This window comes from Neopelma chrysocephalum, unplaced genomic scaffold, assembly GCF_003984885.1.
Source record: "Neopelma chrysocephalum unplaced genomic scaffold, ASM398488v2 Primary Assembly neopelma1_80b, whole genome shotgun sequence".
In the NCBI taxonomy this organism is placed as follows: domain Eukaryota; kingdom Metazoa; phylum Chordata; class Aves; order Passeriformes; family Pipridae; genus Neopelma; species Neopelma chrysocephalum.
Genome location: NW_020897742.1, coordinates 13,774,462 through 13,797,240, shown reverse-complemented (window position 1 = coordinate 13,797,240; position 22,779 = coordinate 13,774,462). Strand labels below are relative to the sequence as shown.

Genomic DNA, 22,779 nt, shown 5'->3' with positions numbered 1-22,779 from the left:
CATAAAGCACGATCTTAGGGAGGCGGTCCTGGAGACGTGTCCTGCCCAACACAGCTGTGTTCTCAGCAACATGGCCTCAATACTCGTAAGTGCTGCCTGTTCTAGAACAGATGTATTAGTCACATAATCTGACCAGTGGATGTTTAGGATTGTACGGAGACAGCGTTCATGGAAGCGTTCTAGGAGACGCGGGTGGTGGCGGTAGATGACCCATGATTTGGATCCATATAAAAGAGTAGACAGCACAATGGCTCTGGAAACACTGATCTTGGTACTTTTCTTCAGGTGTTTATTTCGCCAAACTCTTTTATGGAGTTTTCCGAAAGCACTATATGCCTTTGCTAACCTGTTGTCTATCTCTCCATCAATCTTACCATCTGAGGAGATGATGCTGCCTAGGTAATTAAACTGCTTAACTGATTTGAGCTCTGATTCGAGCTCTGATTCGCCAATGATGATAAGCGGATGATGGATAAAAACATTGCAAAGAACTAGCGAGTTTCTTCTTTGTTTTGTATTATTTTTTACCACATTGATGGTGTTGGAGTCCCAAAAGTATTACAGAGTTGAAGAATACATGGAAATTTTTTAATAGTGTCTGACTATCAGTTATAGTATCAGTTATAGCCACAATCTCGTAAGATGAGGTAGATGAGAATCTAGTGTCCTCTCCAGATCCCAGTGGTCCTGAGAGTTAGTCTTCTATAGAGTAAGTTCTGATTAGACCATTACTGAACAAAAAAACTACAAATTGGACTAATCTAGACTTCAGTGGGTTGGAGAATGTTATTTGCATGGACTCTGAAATGCCAGTTATGCAAAATTAGTTGGAGAGTAAGATTTTAAAAAAAAAGAAGGAAAATTATGGTTTGTAAGGACAGGGTAGGAAATTGATTCACTCATTAAGAATCCCAGAGATCTAATGTAAATCAAATTCAAGCCTTAGGAGCAAAGTGCTTTAGAAGTTTCAATGGAATTTTACACCAAGTGTTTCAGAGGAAATGTCTAGAGAAATCTGTCCATTCACTTGCTGCCGCTCTCCAGTTCCTTGCAAATTTGCTACTTAGTGAACAATGTTTATAGGTTTCGCTCTTAGCAGTCTCATTCTTATCCTGTGAACAACCACAGGTCATTATAAGAAGACTGAACCTGTGACATTTGTGGTTTAATCTTTTTATTTCCTTTTTCTGAATCATATATTTTGTTAAAGGGATATCATGCAACTTTGCCATTCATCATTTAATATAGAATGAAAACAAAATGAAGCATTTTTAACAAACAGAGCACTTAATTTAGGTTTGCAATGGATTTAAGTAACTTTTTTTTTCTAGACCCCTTCTTCCTTATCCCATCAGTGCAGCAGGATTTTTAGCAGAGTGCTCACACGTAATGAATGTACAGGGACATCAACCTGGCATGATTCAAGCTCGAGGGCTTTTGAAGGAGCTTTTAAAGTTTCTCGTGTAAAAACTGACTACTAAAAAAAAAAAAACAAAAAACCCAAACTAAAAAACACTTTAGGATGGATTTGCATGATAAACCAGAGATCTTTTTTCTAGAAATATCATATTGTCATCTAAAAAATACATACTAAATTATATAGTTACATGACAGAGATTCCTGGAGTTCTGAATATGCCATTGGATTTTTTTGGAGGAAGAAAGTTTAGAAAAAACCAAACAAAACAAAACCAATTTAAACTTCTGTTTATTTAGTCCCTAAAATCCTCTTTTTCTGATTAATTAGGATGTCACAAACATTGTGTGAAATTGCACGTGTAGGGGTTTGCCCCTCTTTACTTAATTATTTCTCCTCCTCCTCAGTTTTGTGCATGAGCGCTTTCACCAGGTATTTGTTTCACCTACCACACAAGGATGCTACCTTATAGAAAGCAGGTGTCATTAAGAAACTTTAGATCCTGGTTTCATAATGTGGTTCATTTTGGTATCTGAACTTGTTTTCTTCTTGCTGCTCTTCATTCTTATTTCCACACTGCAGCTGACCAGCACCTCAGCAGTGTTACCTGCTGCGACTTAGACATCCTGCTAAACATGCAATTACATGTATGTTGGAGAGATTTTTTTCTTTTCAAAGTCAGATCAGTTCTCTGCAATTATCAATACATTGGTTGTGTAAGCCATTGTAAGAAACAAGAGGACAGTACAATGCAGCACTGAAAATAAGCAACAGAAAATCTTATTGTTGTGCTGTGAACAAAGGTCTGGTGGCAGAATTTGCTGGTTTACAGAGCAATCTCTGCCTCACCTTGTCCGAGTAAATAGAAAACATGTTGCATATTGTGAGGTACACATAAAACCAATTAATCAGGGAATCCTTTCTTCCCTCTGAAATAATCTGAGTCATGAAAGTTTATAAACTCTCACCTCACTAAACTCACATTAAAATTGGTATTTTCATCAAAAACTATCTTAACTTTTACTGACTATAGCTGCAGAGTGCAAAATATGTCTCTGTTCCATTTAGGTCCGCAAAATGTTGTACATTGAAATGTACGTTGCTTGAGGACTTCCCGGGTAGCAAGCTATTTATAATTCTCTTATAGCTAAAGCTTTTGAGATGGTAGATTCTTCTTCTGCCCTTATACTGCTATTTGTCCATATAGCCAAAACGGGAAGCAAGTTATTTGACGCCCTTGTTGAAGTATGAACCTGCAAAAGCTAACCAGACAGAAGTCTTCATAACTCACATATCTTTCTGATGCCATTTCTAAGAAGAAATGGAGACTAAGTTGGAAAAGGCACTGCGAAATTTCTGTTGTCACAAAGATTTACAACAACAGCAACAAAATGAAATATTAAACTAGGAGAGAGAGAAAAACCCTTAACATTCCTGTAGAAAACTGGAAGGAAAAGGACTGCAGGGGTTTGAGACCTGCAATGCTGTCATCCATGGTTTTTAACAATATGGGCTTCTGGAATAGTCCAAGACAATTCTTAGTATTAATCAGGGAATAGGACAGGAGAGAGCCTTTCTTACAGACACCATATCAGTAATGAATGAGAAAAAAAAGTTAGTTATTTGGCTATGACTTTTTCTGTGCTACATCTTCAGGACCTAAGTGCAAGTCCTAATTCCTTTCATTTTCAATTACAGGCATAGGCAAGAGGTTTGTATGTCATATTGAATTCCTGTTAAAAATTTTCCTCGTGATTGTCTGTAAGCAAGATAAAGTTTGAGGCCTCTGGTGGCAAGAATGCCACTTATGAAAGTGTTAAGCACAAGAGAATAGCTGTGGAAAGCTTGCGAGACCCCTCAGTCCAGCTTTGCTAAAAGCCACCACAGTGGCAGAAATGGGGGAGTGCCTGAGGCAGAGCAGAGAGCACTCTTGGTGCTGGAGCAAATTGTTCTGGGTGCTCTTTTGTAATCTCAATAAACAGCAAATCAAAAAGAATAAAAAAAGGAAAGAGAGAAAAAGAGTAAGAGAGAGAGAGAGAAAGAAAGGGAAACGTTTTTTGAAGAAATATTGTATTACCTGTCATGGTTTGAGAGCCCCAAAATCCAATTCCCAAGTCCTAGCCCCTCTCCCACATCTCAAGCCAGTGTGAGATGGGTTTTCCAGACACTACACGAGACTCAAAATGGGGAGAAAGGGATATATTACAGTACACTGTACAAATAAATATTATAGTACACTACATACACAATCTCAACTATCTCTACCATGACAAAACAGTATTTACAATGGATCAAATCTCTTCTCCCTTCCAAATAAAAGTCCAGGAGGGAAGAAGGAAAAGATCCTTTCCTCTCTCTGAGCAGCAAGTCTTTCTAGGGCAGCAGTGTCGCTTTCTCTCTTCCATGCAGCAGCTGTAGCTGGATCTTTGCCAATACACACGAGGGGAGTATCCAAACCCCTCGGCCCTTCGTCTCCAAGCGAGGGTCTTCTCTTCTGTGGGCTGTGTTCACCCGGACAAAGGTCACTTCACCACGGTCATATCAACGAAGTACAGAAGCCTTCGTGATGGTCTGTATCTTCAGGGGATTCAAGCCCCTTGCACAGCTTCTGGCTCTGATCTCAGGCTGCTAGCTTCTCAGCAGCAGGGGAGTGGGGGGCGAAGCCCTCCTCCACATTCCGTCCTGGCTGAGCTCTCAGGACGACTGAGCTTCTTAGCTCCTCTTTCTGCAGTGCATGCTGCATTTTAGGACTTCCATTCAGTAGGAGTCCACCCCCTCCATTTTAGGAGGGATCTCAAAGGATTTTGGGGGATTGGTTGCAGTCCTTACCCCAAAACTCTCTCTCTCTTCAGACAACTCTGTGTCTCTCTGCGTAGCTGTGTGCTTGTTTGCTGCTTCTTCGGTTCTTATCTGTTGGCTCTCTGCCACCTTCCCTCGGTCAGTGCTGTTCTTGCTGCCGCTTCTGCTGCTCACGGTGGAGAATCATCCCCCAGCTCATAGCTACAGGTACTTCGCCCAGCCTTACACTGTTCCAAGTCCCTGTAGCCCCCAGCCGGGGGCTGGGGAGGGCCAGAGCCCCCAAGGGGCTCCTGCCCCTGCTCCTCGTGACCTTACAACAAGGCCACCTCTCTCCAACTACAACCACAACCACTTTCTTTTCCGGTCTGAGTGATATGTTTATATTTTGCAGGAGCGCTCATTGGCTCAAACCTCAAGGGTCACCACGCCTTGGGGGTTTACCATTTTATAGCTTCAGGGGGAAAACAGTTTTCCCCCCACCACACCTTAGTTGGTAGTAAGAGGCTGCAGATATGATGGCAGTCTGGTGATAGATGAAGATGACCCTTCAATAAATTATGAGTAGTGTATCTATTACTGAAGCTGATCTTTTCCAAACTTAGTCTGCCATTAGATCCCTTTTTTTTGTTTCTCGATCCTGTGAGGCTTTGCCTGACCTGTAAGTAGTTAACCTTGAGAACAGAAATATAGTACTTACAAGGTGTTTCAGTGTTCTTATTTATTGACTAATACCTGACATTGGGTACTTTTCGTTAGGCTTTATCTGTTCATAGTTAAAGAAATTTTCTTCTTCAATGTGTATTACTGACACATAAAGCATTTTGATTATATTAATAAACATTATTTGACATGTATCTATGATATTTGTATACAATGTTATTGCAACTTTAAAACTTAAAGAGAAGTAAGCTCATGCTTTATTCTCTTAAAATTACTGTCCTTACCTTGTATGGCAGATCTTAATAATTCAAAATCTCTTTTTATTTAGTAGCAACAACCATTGCAGAGAGTGTTGGGAGCAATAGAGAGAATACGTGTTTGTGAAATCTTTCCCCAACAGTTTTTATTCACAATTGATCTGTATAGTTGTACCATGTATTTTGTTGTGTTGCCTTCATGAAGTGTAAGTTTATTCTCTAGTCTTACTACCATAATTATCATCCTGTGTCAGACAGCCTCATGTTTCAAGGGATTCCAGGAAAAAAAAATAGGAAAAAATAGGCTTCAGATTGCTAGATGTATAAAATTTATGTATATTTGGGTAAGATATATGTAAATCTTTTCACACTCCACTGCTTTTTTAATAGTAACAAGAATATAAAAATCTTGATTGTGCAATATATTTTGTTTCATTATGTTAGTATACCAAGATAATTTTATCTTGGTACATACCTGTCTTCCATATTGAAATGTGTGCATTTCCATGTAAAATTAGAAGTCAATTAAATTTTTTATTTTCTGTGAAATTCAATTTCAAGTGTCTCAATGAAAAGAAAAGTCAGCCCCAAACACCTATGTGTTAGCAGGCTGACAGGACAGGAGGTGTGCAAGTGGGTTTCAGACCTCGTGTTTCCAGTTATGTCAGTCAGATGAGGAAGCTGATTCATTCCCTGATCAGACTCCTTATTATACAGGGAGTAACTTTTATTTAAAATTATTTTATAAATTAAAGTCAGCTTTTGGACTAGTCATACTCTGACCAGTTTCCTCTCTCCATGTGACTGCATGGCAACTATCCCATAGTTTAACGTTTTGCTTAGAATGCTTTTCATTTTCAATGAAAATGCTCATAATTGTCATTTGTTCATGCACTTTCTTTTTTTCCCCAGCCTTACCTTCAGCTGGTATAATATTTTTTGTCATCTGGTGTTTGTCTTCCAATGTCTTCATAGTGACTGCATTTTAATCCTCATTTCTCAGATTATGGCTGGAAAAATCTTGCAGTATCCTCTTGAAAGCTCTCCAGCTCTTGATCACTTTAGTAGCCCTGCTCTGCATTTGCTTCATATTCAATTACTCTTATTTGAACATGGATAATCAGATTTGTATGCAGGCCTCCAGAAAAGGTCATAGCAGTTTCTTATACCTATCTTTTGGATTGGTAAGTACCTTGTTTAGCACACAGAGATATTGTCATTTTTACCCTCATATCCTATGGGCTTTCAAGCACAGGACAGACTTGTTTTTTATGAATGTATGTCTTTTGTCTAATGGGATCCTCAAAAGTGGTCATGTTAAAAAAGATATTTTCTTGGGTTTATTTGTTATCATACATGAAGTGATGAGGTAGAGGTTGTCTTCCAGTTACATTTTTCTGTTGACAGTTTGGAGTTCTGTGGAAGGACGGTTGAGAAAACAGGAGTTCCTTCATTGCAGAAGGTCATCACAATCTTTCTCAGAATGAGAAGTTCAGATACTACACACACTTGTGATGATCATATTGACAAGCTGGAAGACAGACCACAGAATACACTGAACTTTTTAGAGGAGATGGGCATTATTTTGATATTTTTAAGACAATGACTAGTTACTTTTGATCTCTGATAGCTGGAAAGGTTTCAGTTTATAAATTCTGCACAGCCTCAAATGCTTTTTATAGACTGTCATGCTCCACTTGTTCTCTTCCTCTTTCAAGAAGAGAGATCTAAAAACTTGAAATATAGCTCACTGTTCTCAGTTCATCTAGGAAAATGTGTAGTACATCTGAGGCGAAATAGTTATGAGGAAATAGAAAGTTTTAGCTCTAACTTCGGATTACTTTTGCACTTGAGAGTTTTCTGGCATTGTTTGTATGATATTGACTTTTATGGTCTTATAACCAACAGCAAGACATTTATTACATAATAAAAGTAAACACACTAAAAATAAGATCCATCAATCTTAGGTTATTACCTGCAAAAGAAAATTAAAATATCAATCTCAATGTGAAAGATGTGTTAAAGTTTTAAAGTTACTGCATACTTCTAAATGATTTTCGTAGCTTTCAATTCAATACAATTTGTACATCCTTAGAGATGGACAGACACAATTGGGTAAATGCTTGTAAAAGGAGAAAGCTATATCTTTCAAAAATGATATAATCCATCCAAATATTTTATCTAGAAAATATTGCAAATATTTATGTGTGCACAAATACAGAAATCAGCATATAACAGGAAAGAGATTTCCTCTTATCCTGGGATTGTATGAAAATACAGGTTTCTATTTGCCTAAATAGCAATAATAAATATAACAGCTTGATTTCTGTAAACCAATGAGGCTGTGGGGTTTTGGTCGTTTGTTTGGATTATTTTAAGACAAAATAATCACAAGTAGACCCAACAAAGACAGACTGAACAAAAAAGTTGCCGGCACATAAATAGTGGGCAATGTTTGATGCTGCAATATGTACATATCTGTACCATGTAGACTCTTAGACTGTTGCATTTGACACCTTGTAGTGTAAATATGGCTTAATTATCAGCTATTCCATGAACTTACACTTTACATGTTTTTGTTTCTGTGAGTGAACTTTTCCTTCCCTTAGAGTAAACCTAATGAAATCCATTAATTTTTGATGAAATAATTTTTAAGAAGGATGTAAATTTATGATGTTATGTAGCAATGGATTTATGAAAAAAGTCCTGCCAAAGATGGACTGGTGGAATGTTGTTTAAACATGTATTAAGATGGCTTTTTGCAAAGTCACTGCTCCTTCTTCCCGACACCCTCTGTAAAGACCCCTTATCTCCCAGGCAGGAGTGTTCTGGGAAGATGTCCTAAGGTGTTCTCATTGGTCTTTTGTTAACCCTTTCCTATTGACTGTTAACTCCCTACCTGATTGGTTTTTCTGTAAGACCCTTCACCTGTAATTGGTCCCCTTTGACCCTCCCAAGAGCTTTATAAACCCCTACCCCACATTAAACTCTCTCTTTCGTCCGTCCCTCCTTGGTGGTCTCTGTGTGTGTTCCTTGCAGGGTCACATGCCACGTGTCGGAGGGCAGGGTGGGAGAGCATGCACCTTCCAGATAATGGACTGAATCCCAGGGCCTGAAGGTTCCCCCCTCCAACTCATCCACCGTAATGTTAGATAACTTGCAGACTAAAGCTTTCCCAGCTTAGTTGTGTCTGTATGGGCGTGTGTATGTACACATGTGCCAGTGGCAAACAGTTTGGTGCTACCCTTGTAGTAGTAGATTTTGATCATGATTTTTGTATTTCTGGAGTTGAGAAAAATTTCCTCATTTCATTTTGGAGTGAATAAAGGTAAAAACTCTGTGCATGATTTACCCTTAGTGACTCCATGTTAGCTCTTTCAACCTACTGTTGAAAGTTAAAACCTTGTAAAGATACTCAGTTTGCTGAAGGTCCGTCACTGCTGAAGTACAAAATGGTCCATTACTAGGGCCAGTGGTGTTTAATGTCTTCACTGAGGACCTAGACAACATAGTGCATGCTCAGCAAGTTTCCCAGACAGTCTGTGGGAGTTTCATCTTTCAAGATTCTAAAAACCAAACTGGACACTGTCTAGGCAATCTGCTCTAGCTTCTTTTTCTCTTTTGCTTTCAGAAAAGCATCATTTCCATGTAAGGAAATTTTCCATGTTGGTTTTGAGAATGAAGAAGAATTTTCCAAAGGGTGGCATTGTGCCATTTCTGTCATGGTACTCTTCTCTCATAAATGACCTACCTACATCTACAGTGTTCCACGCTAATGTAGAAATCAGACCTAGTAGATAATTAACTATTCATTGTACATAGCTCCTGGAAATAGAAAGGACAAAGTTGTTTAATAAATTGACAGTGAAATATTACATACTTTCCAATTGATTCAATATTTGGAATTATTTAAAAAAGAAATGTCAAAATCTACCATGTTGGAGTTCAATGTAAGACATTGAAAACTTAAAAGAAATCAAATATATTGATTCTGTAGTCTTTTTCTAGGTATAAATGGCAAATACAGATTTGCAGAATCCTTTAGAATTAGTTTTTCAAAACAAATTTCATTACTTAGACCTTAGACAAATAGCATTATACTATTCCAAAAATAGATTTATGAAATACTTTTATATATATATGTATAAATATCTGAGTCCATCTTTTGTTCAGTACAGCACTTTTTCTTTTTTGAAAGACTACTAATCTTTTTCCCTCCTGAGTTCCTTTTGAAATGAAGTTGTTTTTCTGAATTGGAGCAGAGACTTTAGTTTGAGTGTCACTCTTGCAAGAAAATTTAGCATTTTTTCATCCTCTATTTTTTAGCTTATTTTGTTCTCTGTTTATAATGAGTATAGTTATTACCCCTGCTCAAAAATTATTTTCTTCTTCTTTGATTCTGTAATACAGTTGAATGTATATCTTCTGTTTACCCATGAAACCACTAACTGCAACACTTACTGTAGCCACGTGGACAGGGTATCATGGGCTGTGCATCAGACCTGTTAAACATCTTGACATATGCCCTGAAATTTTCTATAACCCAGATTTTCTCCACAGAGCTTCTGAAATTCCCCCCAGTGTTGTAATTTCAAAGCTGTCAGTGGTATCAAGGGACTATCTGACTTCCTTGTAACCTATGCTTTTTCCTTTGTGTGCAGTTTTGCCTGTGGCCACCAATTTAAGGTAATGTTAGAAGATACATAGGGGACTATAACAGAGGGACTATGGAACAACAAAAAGTCAGGAAGTTTGCATTTGGCTAAATTTAGGTGCAACATGGAAAACTTTTCCAGTTCTTTCAGTAAGAGCAGGAAAAATAACAAATAGAATATATCCTTGTAAAGTTTTGTACAGATATGGAAAGAAGCAGAGGAAAAATATTCACCTTGTTCATTTCTTTCTTCTTTCTCCTTCCTATTTTTCTTAATTGGTGTTAGGCTGCTTTCTCCATTGTTGCTGTCAAGTTCCAGTTACTGTGTTTGCCCGAGAAAAACTGAGCAACTGATTCACAGAAACTGTTATTTTAACTGACATGAGCAGTGTGAGCTTTTTGCTGTTTAGGCCTCTAAGCAATCTTTGCAATCTAGTTGATGATTGTGACATCTGAGAAAAAAAAATCAGTTATGTTCTCCTGAAATCATTGTCAAACTAAGCTTCTGAATACCAACCTCAGCAAAGGTTCAGAAGTTTTCATAGTTTTATAATTGATTTCAAATCCAGATGCCATATTCATGAAACAATTAGTAGGATTTGTGATGCCAGAGACCTCACATCCTTCAAAATTTGTCAGAAAGTATCTTTTTTAAACTTGACCTTTTAAACCAAAGTAGAAAAAAAACCCAAAGCAGGACGTTACATTGACAGTAGTTGTCATGATGCCATGATAGGTTTGAAGTGAAGACATGAAAAACATGTAGGCATTGCTTATTGCATATTTAAAGACTCTTTCATTCTAGTGTGGGCACCATAGTAAGAAAACTTGGGTGGAATAGAACAGTCCTTCAAAAGTTTATTCAGTTCAGTGACAGGTGCCATTTATATTTTGGGTGGATTTTTTCATTAACAACCACTGCTGTTTAATTTTAGGTTATTTCTCTGTTATTGTAAATCAGAAAGAGGTAGATGATGAAATCTAATATATAAAAAAAAAATTAAGGAAATTCTCTATAAGTGAAAGCAAAGGATTACCATGTTTAAAATGTTGTCAATATGTTTTGAAGTGGCCTTTGTTGCAAATATATATGGAATTTAGCTTTAGAAAGAGTCTTGAAAAGGCTCTGAATGAATAATATGATACATGCCATCTGAGAATGAGCAATTTTTAAAATATGAGTTTATTTAATAACCTTCATGTATCATCAAAAATGGTACCATTTCTCTACTGTTTTTTACAGTCCTGCTGTGAAGTAGCCTTTTGCCTCTGTCTGATAATGAATATTAGTGTTACATTTTAGCATATAGATTATAAAGTTTTGAATACTTTTCTAAAAAAATAAATATGCAGTATGCATAGTTAGTTTAAATAGGGAGTTAAACCTTTTGCATTTTAGCTAATTGATAAATTTCATTATACATTTTGATCATGTGCATTTTTTAAACAGTTCTGTCTAAGAAGATAGAGGTGAACTATGAGGAAGGCCTATCTTTTAGCTTCAATTTCATTAATACATCTTAATTAATAAACAATGCTTCAGACTGATCTGTGCTAGGAAGTGAAGCATACACACGTTTTTATGTCTGTCATAACAATGAAGATAGACACTAGAGGAGGAAATCTTTGGAGATGAACCTGCTTTGCAATCTCAGTGCATATTTTTGCTAAGACCAAATACTAAGACTAAACAGATTCTTTTTCAAACACTGTAATTTTTTTTTTTTTTTTCCAAAACTGGAAAGGACTTGGATGAAGAAAAAATGAGATGAAGCATACTGAGAACACTCTAGTGTTCATGCTATATAAAAAATCCATTACCTTAAATGCTTCTATCTAGTATAGTTCATAATTGTTCTCAATAAATGGCGAACATCAAATTATTTCATGAATCAAGCGTCTGTGACTGCAGATTCTCAATCTTATTAACAGTAGACCTCAGTAACACTACAGACAAATATGGATCTTTTACTGAAATTTTGGCAATGAATTTTAAAGCTTGAGGAGTGTATATGAGCTTTGGTCAGCTAGGACTCTCATAATCCAAACATTAAACTATTTTGATCACTGTTAGGAACCTTCAAAGGATAATTCATCTTAGGTCTAGACTAGAAACAGCAAAGTCTGTGCAGATGAAACTGTGCAGCTACCTCAATATACTTCAATCAAAGTTTTAGAAAAGCACATAAATAATGTAGCTGAATGCTTGATCTTGACAAGGGTTGAAATCCTGTGAACTATTATATGTATTATTGAACATGGGTGTCATTCTCAGATCACTTATCTTTTACTGGGTTTTAGGGGGTTGTGGTAAAATGTGTGCCAGTTTCAGGATGCCAATTACCATATTTTCTTGAGTTCTTGACAGATGTAGTGGTAAGAAGATGCAGGTAAACATCATATTGTAGGAGACCTTATTTACACAGATAGAAGACTGAATTTCTGCAATAGAATTTCAAAAGCTAGGCAATGACAGTTGTCATGTATATGGCAGATGTAGATTTGCTGTAACGTGCATTCCTCAAGAATGCAGTTTATCAGAAGTCATAATACCTTTGAATAATGTATTTTTTTTCTGATAGCACATCCCCTCATAAAAATAAATGCTGACTTTTGGATTGTATAAATTTTTACTGCATGCACCAGATCTTTTGATGAAAACACTTCATTTTATAATGTTTTGTAAAAACTTTTTCATTTGAAAATAACATAAAGAGTGTTACACGTATTTTCCTGTATCAAAGCAGATAACAAGTTTTTATTTCTTTGACTTGTATTGCATAATTGCCTGTGTTAAACTATCATGACTAAGGCAGCAAAAAGGAGAAAGTTTGCCAAGAGAGAGATAGTATTTTTCAAAGTGCTAAAAAACATATAATAGCATATATATACTGTAACTTATAATGGATCATTGTTTTCAACATTTTGGAATATAAATCAGTATCTTTAATTTATTCCAATTCTTCTGTTTTCTTAAAATTATTTTCTTTATTTTATATTTATTCTTTCTCATGTATGTGAATCAAACACTGACTCTCTTTGTGATGTGAATGAATACACAAAAATAAATACCCTATTCTATTACCCCTGCTGAAACAGTACAAAATAAGCCAGGTGTCATCTTGTTTGCTTCTACCTTTGATAGCTATTCCCACAACAATCTTAAGTAGTTCCTGTAGTGCACAGGAGTCTTAGATCTTTGATCTGCAACATTAGTAGAACATGTCTAATTCATCATTCATTAGAGTGTTATGTGGCTTTTTTTTCTTGCTAATATTTATAGAATATTTTGGTATTTTTCTCATAAAATGATGTTGTAAGTGAAAGCATTCTCTGGTTTAATTTTTTTATCTTTATGTTTTTTTACCTTTTCAAAATTTTGTTATATAATTTGGTTGTAAATTAAGTTCAATTACTATCATTTAAACGCCAGTGTGACTGTTTGAGTAACGCATTAAGGGTGTGCATTCAATAATTGAACTTACATGGTATAATAAGGCTTAATTAGTATTGATATATTGATATAATGCTTTACAATCCTCTGAGGATATGCATGTATTGAGTAATTAATTCTCTCAACATGTATGTTAGTTAGGTTGGTATGGTTATTCTGCACATGGATAGCGTTCAGAAAGAGAGGAGTATGGGGTGAAAGAATTTGTTCATGAAACATACAGCTTCTGACTCAGTACCTGAATTACATGTGAGCTTTTCAGACCACAATTTCTCTGATGAACATGTTTATCTTCTGTTCTCTGTTCCTGACGGATTTCTTCTCTAAAGGAAATTAAAGAATTTTAGTTTGTACTACTTCCATGAAAGGAATGGCATGCCATTAATAAATTTCAAAGAAGTTCAAGAACAAAATCAATTCCATTTTCCTCCTCCCCTACACACTTCTGGTTTTTGTAGGTGGAGGAGTATCATCTTTAAAATGATAACTTGTTCAGACAATCTCTTTCGAATAACTAATGTTTACAAATGGTGGTAAGTTTCTGCAATAAAAAAGGAAAATATTTCCATTCATTTCTTCCCAATGCCACTGCTTAGGTCCCTTCATATTTCTTGTTTCTTTTATCAAATATTGGCTGACTTAATTTATTTTCTAGAACCTGGACTAATTTGAAACTAAAGAGAAAAACTAACTTTTTTATGTACTTGAGACTTTAACTTACTGTCAGAGACCAGGTAATTAGCATTCTTTTAAAATGCTATTTTACCACTTAAATGAAAACTGCACATAAAGGGCTTTCTACTGCCTGCATCCATAATTCTATTGTATAAATATTTTTGCAATATTTACAAAATAAAATTAAATAAAAAGTTCTTTTACTTCATTCTAAGAAAAGCAGCAAGATTTGTAGGACATTTTTCTTGATAATAGATCTGTAAGAAACTTCATTGAAAGACTGTTAAACCAAGAACTGAGTTTGAAATTAGCTTTGAAAATGATAATGTCTGTTATAAACTGAAATATTTTGTGCAAGTAGATTTCATAATCTAGTTTCCCCTTATATGCATAAGGAATACTATTTTAAGCAAACAAACAAATGAACAAGCAAACAAAAACCAACACCAAAACCACAGCCAAATAGTTAATTATAATTGTTGTACAAGTATTCATTATTTAATTCTACAAATTTAAACTGTAACATATTTCATTCTTTTTTTTGACAGTATTACCTAGTCATACATGTGGCAACCCAGGAGAAATACCTAAAGGAGTACTTCATGGAACAAGATTCAACATTGGTGATAAAATCCGATATAGCTGTATCTCTGGTTACATTCTAGAAGGCCATGCCATGTTGACATGTATTGTGAGTCCTGGAAATGGTGCATCGTGGGATTTTCCAGTTCCTTTTTGCAGAGGTAAAAATTAAGGCATGAAATATCTTTTAAATATTAAGACAATATTTAAACAGGAGATTAAATTAATTTATTTTGAGGTGGTTTGATTTTATTTTCTTTTTTTACTTTCTAAATGTAAGTGTACTAATGTACTGTCTAAAAATTTACTACATTTTAAAGTGCAATAACTAAAATAATAACTCACCCGATGTTATCTGCTTATCTTTTTTTTCCTTTTCATTTACGTGGGACTTAGCTACATCAATTTACCAGGCGGAACCTTACAAAACGTTTTTAAAGTTCCTGCTTTGGAAACTTGCTGCCAGGAAAAAGCTTCAATTATGTAAACTTTGAAGGGTGGTCCCGTCCCTTTGAGTCCCACTCCTGTTCAAACCACGAATAACTTCAAAGTTGTATCAGATTGCTCAGGGTTTTGCCCAGTTGAAAATTTAATATCTCCATGGATGGAGATTCTAAAGCCTCTCTGGAAACATGTTATGGTGCCTAACTGCCCTCATTCTCATGTCCAATTTATATCAGAATTTTACAGATTATGTCTATTTCCTCTTCTGTTGTGAGTCTATGAAAAGATTCTGATTCCAGTTTTCCTAAACTAAAGAGTGCAGTAAGATTTTACTTACCCTCCACTTGTCCAGACTGAAAAATCTGTTTCCTTCATCCTCTTTTCTCATACATCACATTCTTCAGCATCCTGATGATTTCAGTGGCCCTTCTCTGTCCAAGTTCTAGTCTGTCAATGTCAGTGTTTCTTTAGTACTGGAGGACCTACAGTGGACAAAGCATTTCAGAGGGGGCCTGCTTAGATTCAGGCGGATGAGCTCCAACTCTCTCTTTAGCTGCTGGCTATGTTCTTGCTCATGCAACCCAGTACGAGATAAGCTTTCAATACTACAAAAGTGAACCATAGACTCAGTTTCTGTTTCACCAGGACGTCAGGTCCTTTTTGTTAAAGCTGCCACCTAGCAAATAATTTTTGCATGGGATGATGATCCTCTTCCTGGTATAGGACTTTACATTTCTGTTTTGGAATTTCATGAGAATTCTGTCATTCTTCTGGCTTGTCAAATCCTGTCATGAAAGTCTGTCCGAATGGCAGATGCCATCTGCAGACCTTGTCAGGGTGTATTCAATCCCATACTCCAGACTGGTGAAGATATTACATAAATTCAACCCCATTTTGAATCCTCAGGAAGTGCTTCAAATCACTGACCATAAGTTTGACTTAAAACAATTGGCCTCTGCTGTGTCAGCCTGATAGTCCAGACATTTTTCGCTCACATATCAGTCTACCCCTTCAGTCCATATGCCCTCAATTTGTCTACAAGGACATAGTGGAGAACTGTGTTGTGAAAACTTGGTTGACATCAAGCTAAATCCTTTCATAAAAGAAAGCAGTTAGACAGTCAAAAATGATTTATATTGGTAAAAGCTTGCTGTTCCTGTTTACCTTTTAGTCCTTTGTGTGCTTGTTTTTTATAAACATTTTCAACACAATTTTCCGGAGATCTGAGGTGAACTTGACAGATAGACAGTTGCTAGAATCCTTGCTTTTTTGAAAATAAGAAATGAAAAATTATTTTTTTTTCCGGTTATGGAGAATCACCCTAGGATTGTCACAGCCTTCCAAAGATGATACAGTGCAGCTTCACACTGTGGCACACCAAGAACCCCTAGGTACATGTAGTTCAGTATCATGAACTTGCACATATCTTGTTTAATTCTATAATTCCTTGTATTGTCTCTATCATGCTGTGGCTACTACTTTTCTTCACAAAACTTCTCCATTATATTGAGAATTGGGAGGCCTGATGGCATTCTACTGAAGACAGATGCAAAGGGGACACTGAGTGCCTTAATCTTTTCTATGTCTTTATCCCAAGGTCACTTACCCCACTGAAGCAACAGACCACATGTCCTTCATTTTACTTTTGTTGTTGATCCACCTACAGAATGGTTTCTAGAATGACTACTCTTCCCATTCCTCACCAGTTTAATGCATTTGAGCTTTGTTCTTCCCCCTTCAATCTCTACATTCCTGAGCAACATGGTTTAATGGTGAACATGGTGGTGGTGCTAGGTTGGCAGTTGGACTTGGTCTTAAAGTAACTCTATTCCTTAATGATTCTGTGATTCTATATCCCTTTCAAGTAGCTTGTCCCTATTTTCACATTTCATGCACTGGTTTGGGGTTCTTTATTTTTTTTCGCATTTCAGTTTAAACACCTCGGTCAGGAATTTTCTGTTCCGTCCCAGCAGCCTCCTGCTATGCCTACATATGCCTACCTGCATCATTCTTGAGCTTTGAGAAAGCTGCCCTTGAAGTCAAACAAGCTCTGCTGGGCCCTCTAGCCCTTCAAGACATCAGCTCATGAGATCCTGGTTACTTCTTCACAAAGAGGTTGAAATCTTCTCAGCTGAAGCCCAACGCGTTGATTCTATAACTTGCCTCGCTTGCTTCCCTCAAGATCTTCTGCTAATGGTTGTTGTGACCAAAGCTTCTGTTGAATATCACTTATTTGTATGGTTCTTTGCTCCCTACACCTAGTTGGCCTGTCCAGTGCCTGCATTAGTAAAATTATTTGCAGTGACCTCAGAACTCTAGTGCTTTACTTACTCTCTGCTATGCTGTCATCCACAGAGATGTGGGAATGGTTAAAGTCTCTGATGATAACCAGACCCTGTGTCTGTGAAACTTCTAGTACTTTAAAGGTTTTGACCACTGCTTGATCAGATGGTCTGTAGAAGATATGCATCCTAATGACCTCTCTCTTGGCTCTTCTTTCCTATTCTAGCCCACAGGAGCGCAAGAGCTTGTTGACTGTAGCACTGCAGAGAGAGCTCTGTTGATTCAAGATCCTACTTTGTGTAGGGTGCAGCCTGTCCTTTTCTTCCTGCCTTTCTTAAGAGTCAGTCTGTCCGTTGCAGCCCTCCAGTCGGGTGAACTGTCCCACTACATCTCTGATCTTGATAACACTACAGTTCCGTGACTGTATATGCACTTCCAGTTTGTCCAATGTCCTTCCCATGATGCACATTTTTGCGTACAAGCATTTCAACTGGGCTTCCAGTCATGTTGCTTTCTGAGAGGGTGGGTGAGAAACATTCATTGCCCTGTCCTATATGTTCTTCTCTGGGCCTGTTAACCCACTTGCGTTTGTAGTCTTGGCCTTTGTCCCTGACAAACATACTTTAGGGCTCGCTCCACCAGGTCAACAAAACTGTTGCTCTGTTCCTCCAGGCAGATCCCATGTCTCCCCTCCTGTCCTCATTCCTTGAAGAGGACCCTGTGGTCAAAGAGGTCAAAGCCTTATTGCCCAGCACCAGCTCCTTAGTCAAGTGTTCTTATGCAGGAATCTGATACTCCTACCCAAACTTTTCCTCTTGTATTAAGGAGAACCCCCGTGGTCTCCTGTGCTCTTGGCCCTAATCTTATGCCCTTTGGACACGCTTCACTGCTCACACTCTCCCTTGGCAGTATTATTCATACCCATGTGGATGAGTAACAAAGGGAAGTTATGGCATCCTGTAATAATTTGTAAAGGTTACTTGTGACTGAAGTGTCTCATAATGTAACTCCTCACAGCAAAGAAATATTTTATACATTTCTGTGCTCCAAAACAAATAAAAGAATTAGCAATCAAAAAAACAGCAAAATTTTAAGTAGTGTTTGTTGTTTGTATTTGATTTAAATCAGCAGTTAACAGAGATTTCTTTTACTGATGCTTCAAAACAGAAAGAAAACAAAAATTTTCTAGACATTCAGTGTCTGATCTTAGATGTTGGAGGGTTTTTTTGTCCTTCTAATAAGGTATAGTAAACAGGTTTCAAAAAAATATACACGTCACAAGTTCATGATATCATCAGTGTCTACTAAATATTTGTTGTATTTCTGCAGATACTGCCATTTTTGGCAATGTTTACTACATACAAATATCTTTAACAGGACTGAAATTTTGTTCATAATTTGTAACTCTCTGAATTAAACCTAGTAATAAAAAATCAAGTGGGGTCCTAAACCTTCTGTAGAACTTACATGAAATCCAAAAAATTCTGTATACATGTTCAAGAAATGAGGAACATAACAAAAAAGTTATTTAACAGTTAATGATTTATGCGAGCTCAGCCATTCCCTCAGTGGATTTTTAGAGTTCATGTGGAATGTGGATTTGATGAGAGATTTTAGACATTCTTTATTTTATTTCATTTTATCAGTCTGGAACATATGCCATGAGTTAGCCCTTTCCATTCCCTATGTCTTCAAGCAAGAAATGTTCCCCTCTTGTTTCTCTAAGAACCTTGATCTTTTCCATGAAAGCATCTTTTGTTACAGTTTTGTTTCCAGATGGTATTCTTCTTTCTTGTCATCATAAACTAATTTCATGGCAAACATGCATGATAATATAACAGAGTTAGATAAAGCTACGAGTTTCATATACTAAAAAATCCCAACAGCCTTGTTTCTGTGGTATGTTTCCCTAGCTTTGCTGATGCCGAAAATTACTATTTTCTGCCGTTGTGTTGCTTAATAATTTCAGAGGCATTAAGAAGCTGATGTCTAGTTTTGTACTAATTTGTACATTGTCTAACTGTACAACTGCTGGTTTTTGCTTGAAGAATTCCTAGTGAATTACTAAACCTCAAGGGAGATGTAAACAGCATGACAACATTGGCTCTTGTATCTGCCATTTTGTTTCTTTGGCTGTTGCTCAGTTTCAGAGGTTTGCTTTTTAAATACAGCTATAGTGAGAGTGACAGAGCTGAACTGTGCTGTAGACTCATCGATGGCCTATAATGAGCTCTGAACAGAAATCACATGAGCAGTCAGTGCCATTTTTAGAAAGTTTGAAAATTTGACTGTCAAGACATTTGCGCTTTTTTGTTTGTTTTTCTTTCAATAAAAAAGCCCAGATCCCCCAAAATAGAAAACAGCCCCCAGAGAAAAGTTCAAAGGTAAATCCTGAAAGACAAGGTATATATTAAAACTTAGTTCTGTTTTTCCATATGGTAAATAGGAGCAACCACGGACTTTTCTGTAATAAAAATGTAACCAGAAAGTACCATGAGTTTCTGCAAAAAAATTGTATACATGGCTTACAAAAATATTCGGAGAGAATTAATGGCCCACCTAAATCCAGTTCTTACTTTTTTTTCCTGATAATTAAAAGGTCTTTGTTGTCTCATTCTCAGCTACCATAATAGTGTCACCCAAAACATTTGCCTTCTTTGTCTTGAGGTTGAAATACTGTGCAGTACAAGTCTGAAACATTTTGAAAGTTAATTTCATTCTCTTCAGTAGTTCCCTTAATAGCTGATTTATGATATGTGACTACTTCTAAATGAACTTTGTATAATTAGGTTCTCAATTCTCAGTAATTTTGAGAATCCCTAGTTGATTATACTTGCATGAGTCAAGATTTTTATGAAGCTAACATTAGGAATACAAATTGGATTAGTGATATTACAACGGTAAGCTTTTTCTCACAATGAAAATAGCTGTGAAGGGAAGAACATGTAATATATTATCATTAAAAAGGCATCCAATTATTGGAAGGAAAATAAAGAACATAAACCAGTAAAAGAGATCATATGCCGGAAAGGTCCAAAAGGAATAAGTAATAATTAATCAGGTTTCAGATTTAAGAAATATTATTGCAGAAGTATTTTGGTAAAAAATATATATTTTACAGATATACATATATATAAAATAAAAAGGTATTCCTAGATAAAGAGAGAAAGTAAGAAGAGTCTATGATTCACTGAAGACTGAAATAAACTGAATACAGAGAGTCAGAGCTGCTATTTTTGAAACAACTAGCAAAGAGAAAATTATGGTTTTGGTGTTACCCATACCTTCTAAGGCAGCAAGTAATTCTCTCATGTAATTTCTTCTCACCCTCTGAGGTTTAGACAAATATGATGTAAAGTAAGATACACAGGTATCCCCAGAAATGCCAAGGCAGTGGAAAGAATTCAGAAGTTTATTCAGAAGAGCAGAACATGAAAAAACTTACAAATACCTCACAGTGCTGTTAAACACTGGGCCCCAGGGAGAAAAAGGCAAGTTCCCGCCCTCTCCAGGGCCTTTAGTATCCTCTCTGTTTCTCCCCCATCTTCCCAAGGCCTCTGTACATGTCTGATAGGGTTACCTCTCTCCGGCATAACAGAGAGAGATAACACAACTCTCTCTGCAACCCCCTCTGCACTGCAGAAGGGAAAAAAACCAACAAACATCTAACCCTCTTGAGAAGGCACTTTGCAGGCTTCCTAAGCAAAAACGAGTTTCTAGTTTTCCCGCTACGAATTCTTCTGAAAGCACAACTATTCCTATATATGGTTTTATAAGTTTAAGGGAGAGGAAAAAATGTCCAAATCCCACAATTTGTTCATGTTTATAATTTAAAATAAATTAAAAAAAAACAACAACAAAGGAAAGAAAAAGAACATTTCCCAGTAATTCTGCTTATTGATGTTACATTAAATGATAAAATTGGAATAATTTTCCAAATCTAATTTTTAGAGTGACATGGCTGTCATGGTTTGAGACAGCCTCAAAATCCAATTCTTGATTCCTAGCCCCACTCTCCCACATCTCAACCCCCTGTGAGATGGGTTTTCCAGACAAACACACAAGACTCAATGGGGGGGGAAGGGAATTATATTACAAGACTGTACACATAAATAAATACTATAATACATTACATATGATCTTAACTCTACATCTATCTCTACCATGACAATAATATTTACAATGGGCCAAATCTCTTCTCCCTCCAAATAAAAGTCCAGGAGAGAAGAAGAAGAAAAGATCCCTTCCAGTCTCTCAGCAGCAGGTCTCTCTCTAGGCAGCAGGCTCTCTTCTTCTCTTCCATCAGCAGAAGCAGTTGCTGGCTCTCTGCCAGCACACACGAGGGAGGCCTCCAAGCCCCTCTCGGCCCCTCGTCTCCAAACAAGGGGTCTTTCCGTGGGCTGCGGTACCCCAGACAAGGTTGCTACACCACGGTCATATCACGAAGCACAGGGGTCTTTGTGACGGTCTGGTATCCTCAGGGGAGTCAAGCCCCTTCACAGAACTTCTGTACTCTGACTCAAAGATGGCTGCCAGCTTCTCTGAAGCTGCAGCAAGGGGGCCAAGGTCACCCCACACACACACATTCCTTTGGCCGTCCTGGCTTATCTCTCAGGAGGCCAGAGCTTCTTAGCTCCTCTCTGTAGTGCATACTGCACTACAAGACTTTCAAGTGAGTCCAATCATCCTCCTCTCTCTCAGAGGAGTCTCCAAGGGAGTTTGGGGGTTTTGGTTATTCAGTTCTTACCCCCACAAACTCTGTCTCTGCTTCTGGCTCTTTTCTCTTTTCTTCAGACAGCTCTCCGTCTGCCCCGGCTGCATGCCGACTTCTGCTGCTCCTTCGGTCCTTATCAGTTGGCTCTTTGCCACTGCTCTCGGACACTGCTGTCCCTGCTGCTCCATCTGCCCACTCACAGTGGAGAAAACTCCTCCAACTTCTCAGCCACAGGCACTTAGTTCAGTTCAACACCATTCCAAGTCCACATAACCCCCCAGCCAGGGGCTGGGGGGGGGCAAAGCCCCCAAGGGGCCCTGAACCCCTTCCTCGTGGCATTCACAACATGGCCACCACTTCTTCAACAACAAGAACCACTGCTTCTTTTCCGGTCTCCAGAGATATGTTTATATTTTGCAGGAGCACTGATTGGGTCAAACCCCAAGGGTCACCACCCCCTGGGGGTTACCACTTTTAGCTTCAGGGGGAAAACCTGGTTCAAACCACTACAATGGTCGATTCCTGTCTGAGCAATTATGTTCCCTTTTAGAATACTCTAAATTATTGTAATGTTTACACTGAGATGAAATTTGGAAAAAACTTAATCGTGACTAGTCAAGTAAGAAGTCAGAGGAGAATTTCAGGAAAAACAGATAGAATATACAGTATAATTCCCTACACAGTAATCCAGGACAGACTAGATAACACCCAATGGAGATATGGACACAGCTACAAGTATTCATTCTTATATCTGTATATGTATGCATAGGCATACATATATATTTACACATACATATATTTATGTTTAGATGTTCTTGTTCTAGCATTTGTCAGTAGGTAT

At 37.2% G+C, this 22,779-nt stretch overlaps 1 protein-coding gene across 5 annotated transcripts in view; it reads left to right on the top strand.

The window, feature by feature from the left end:
* The window catches only part of CSMD1 (CUB and Sushi multiple domains 1), a 1,127,710-nt gene that overhangs the window by 549,986 nt on the left and 554,945 nt on the right, over nt 1–22,779 (top strand). For all 5 annotated transcript variants that reach the window (XM_027690129.1, XM_027690128.1, XM_027690127.1 and 2 more), the window contains one exon: nt 14,464–14,658. In XM_027690129.1, coding sequence (XP_027545930.1) covers nt 14,464–14,658 — 195 coding nt within the window. The remainder of the gene's footprint in view (nt 1–14,463; nt 14,659–22,779) is intronic.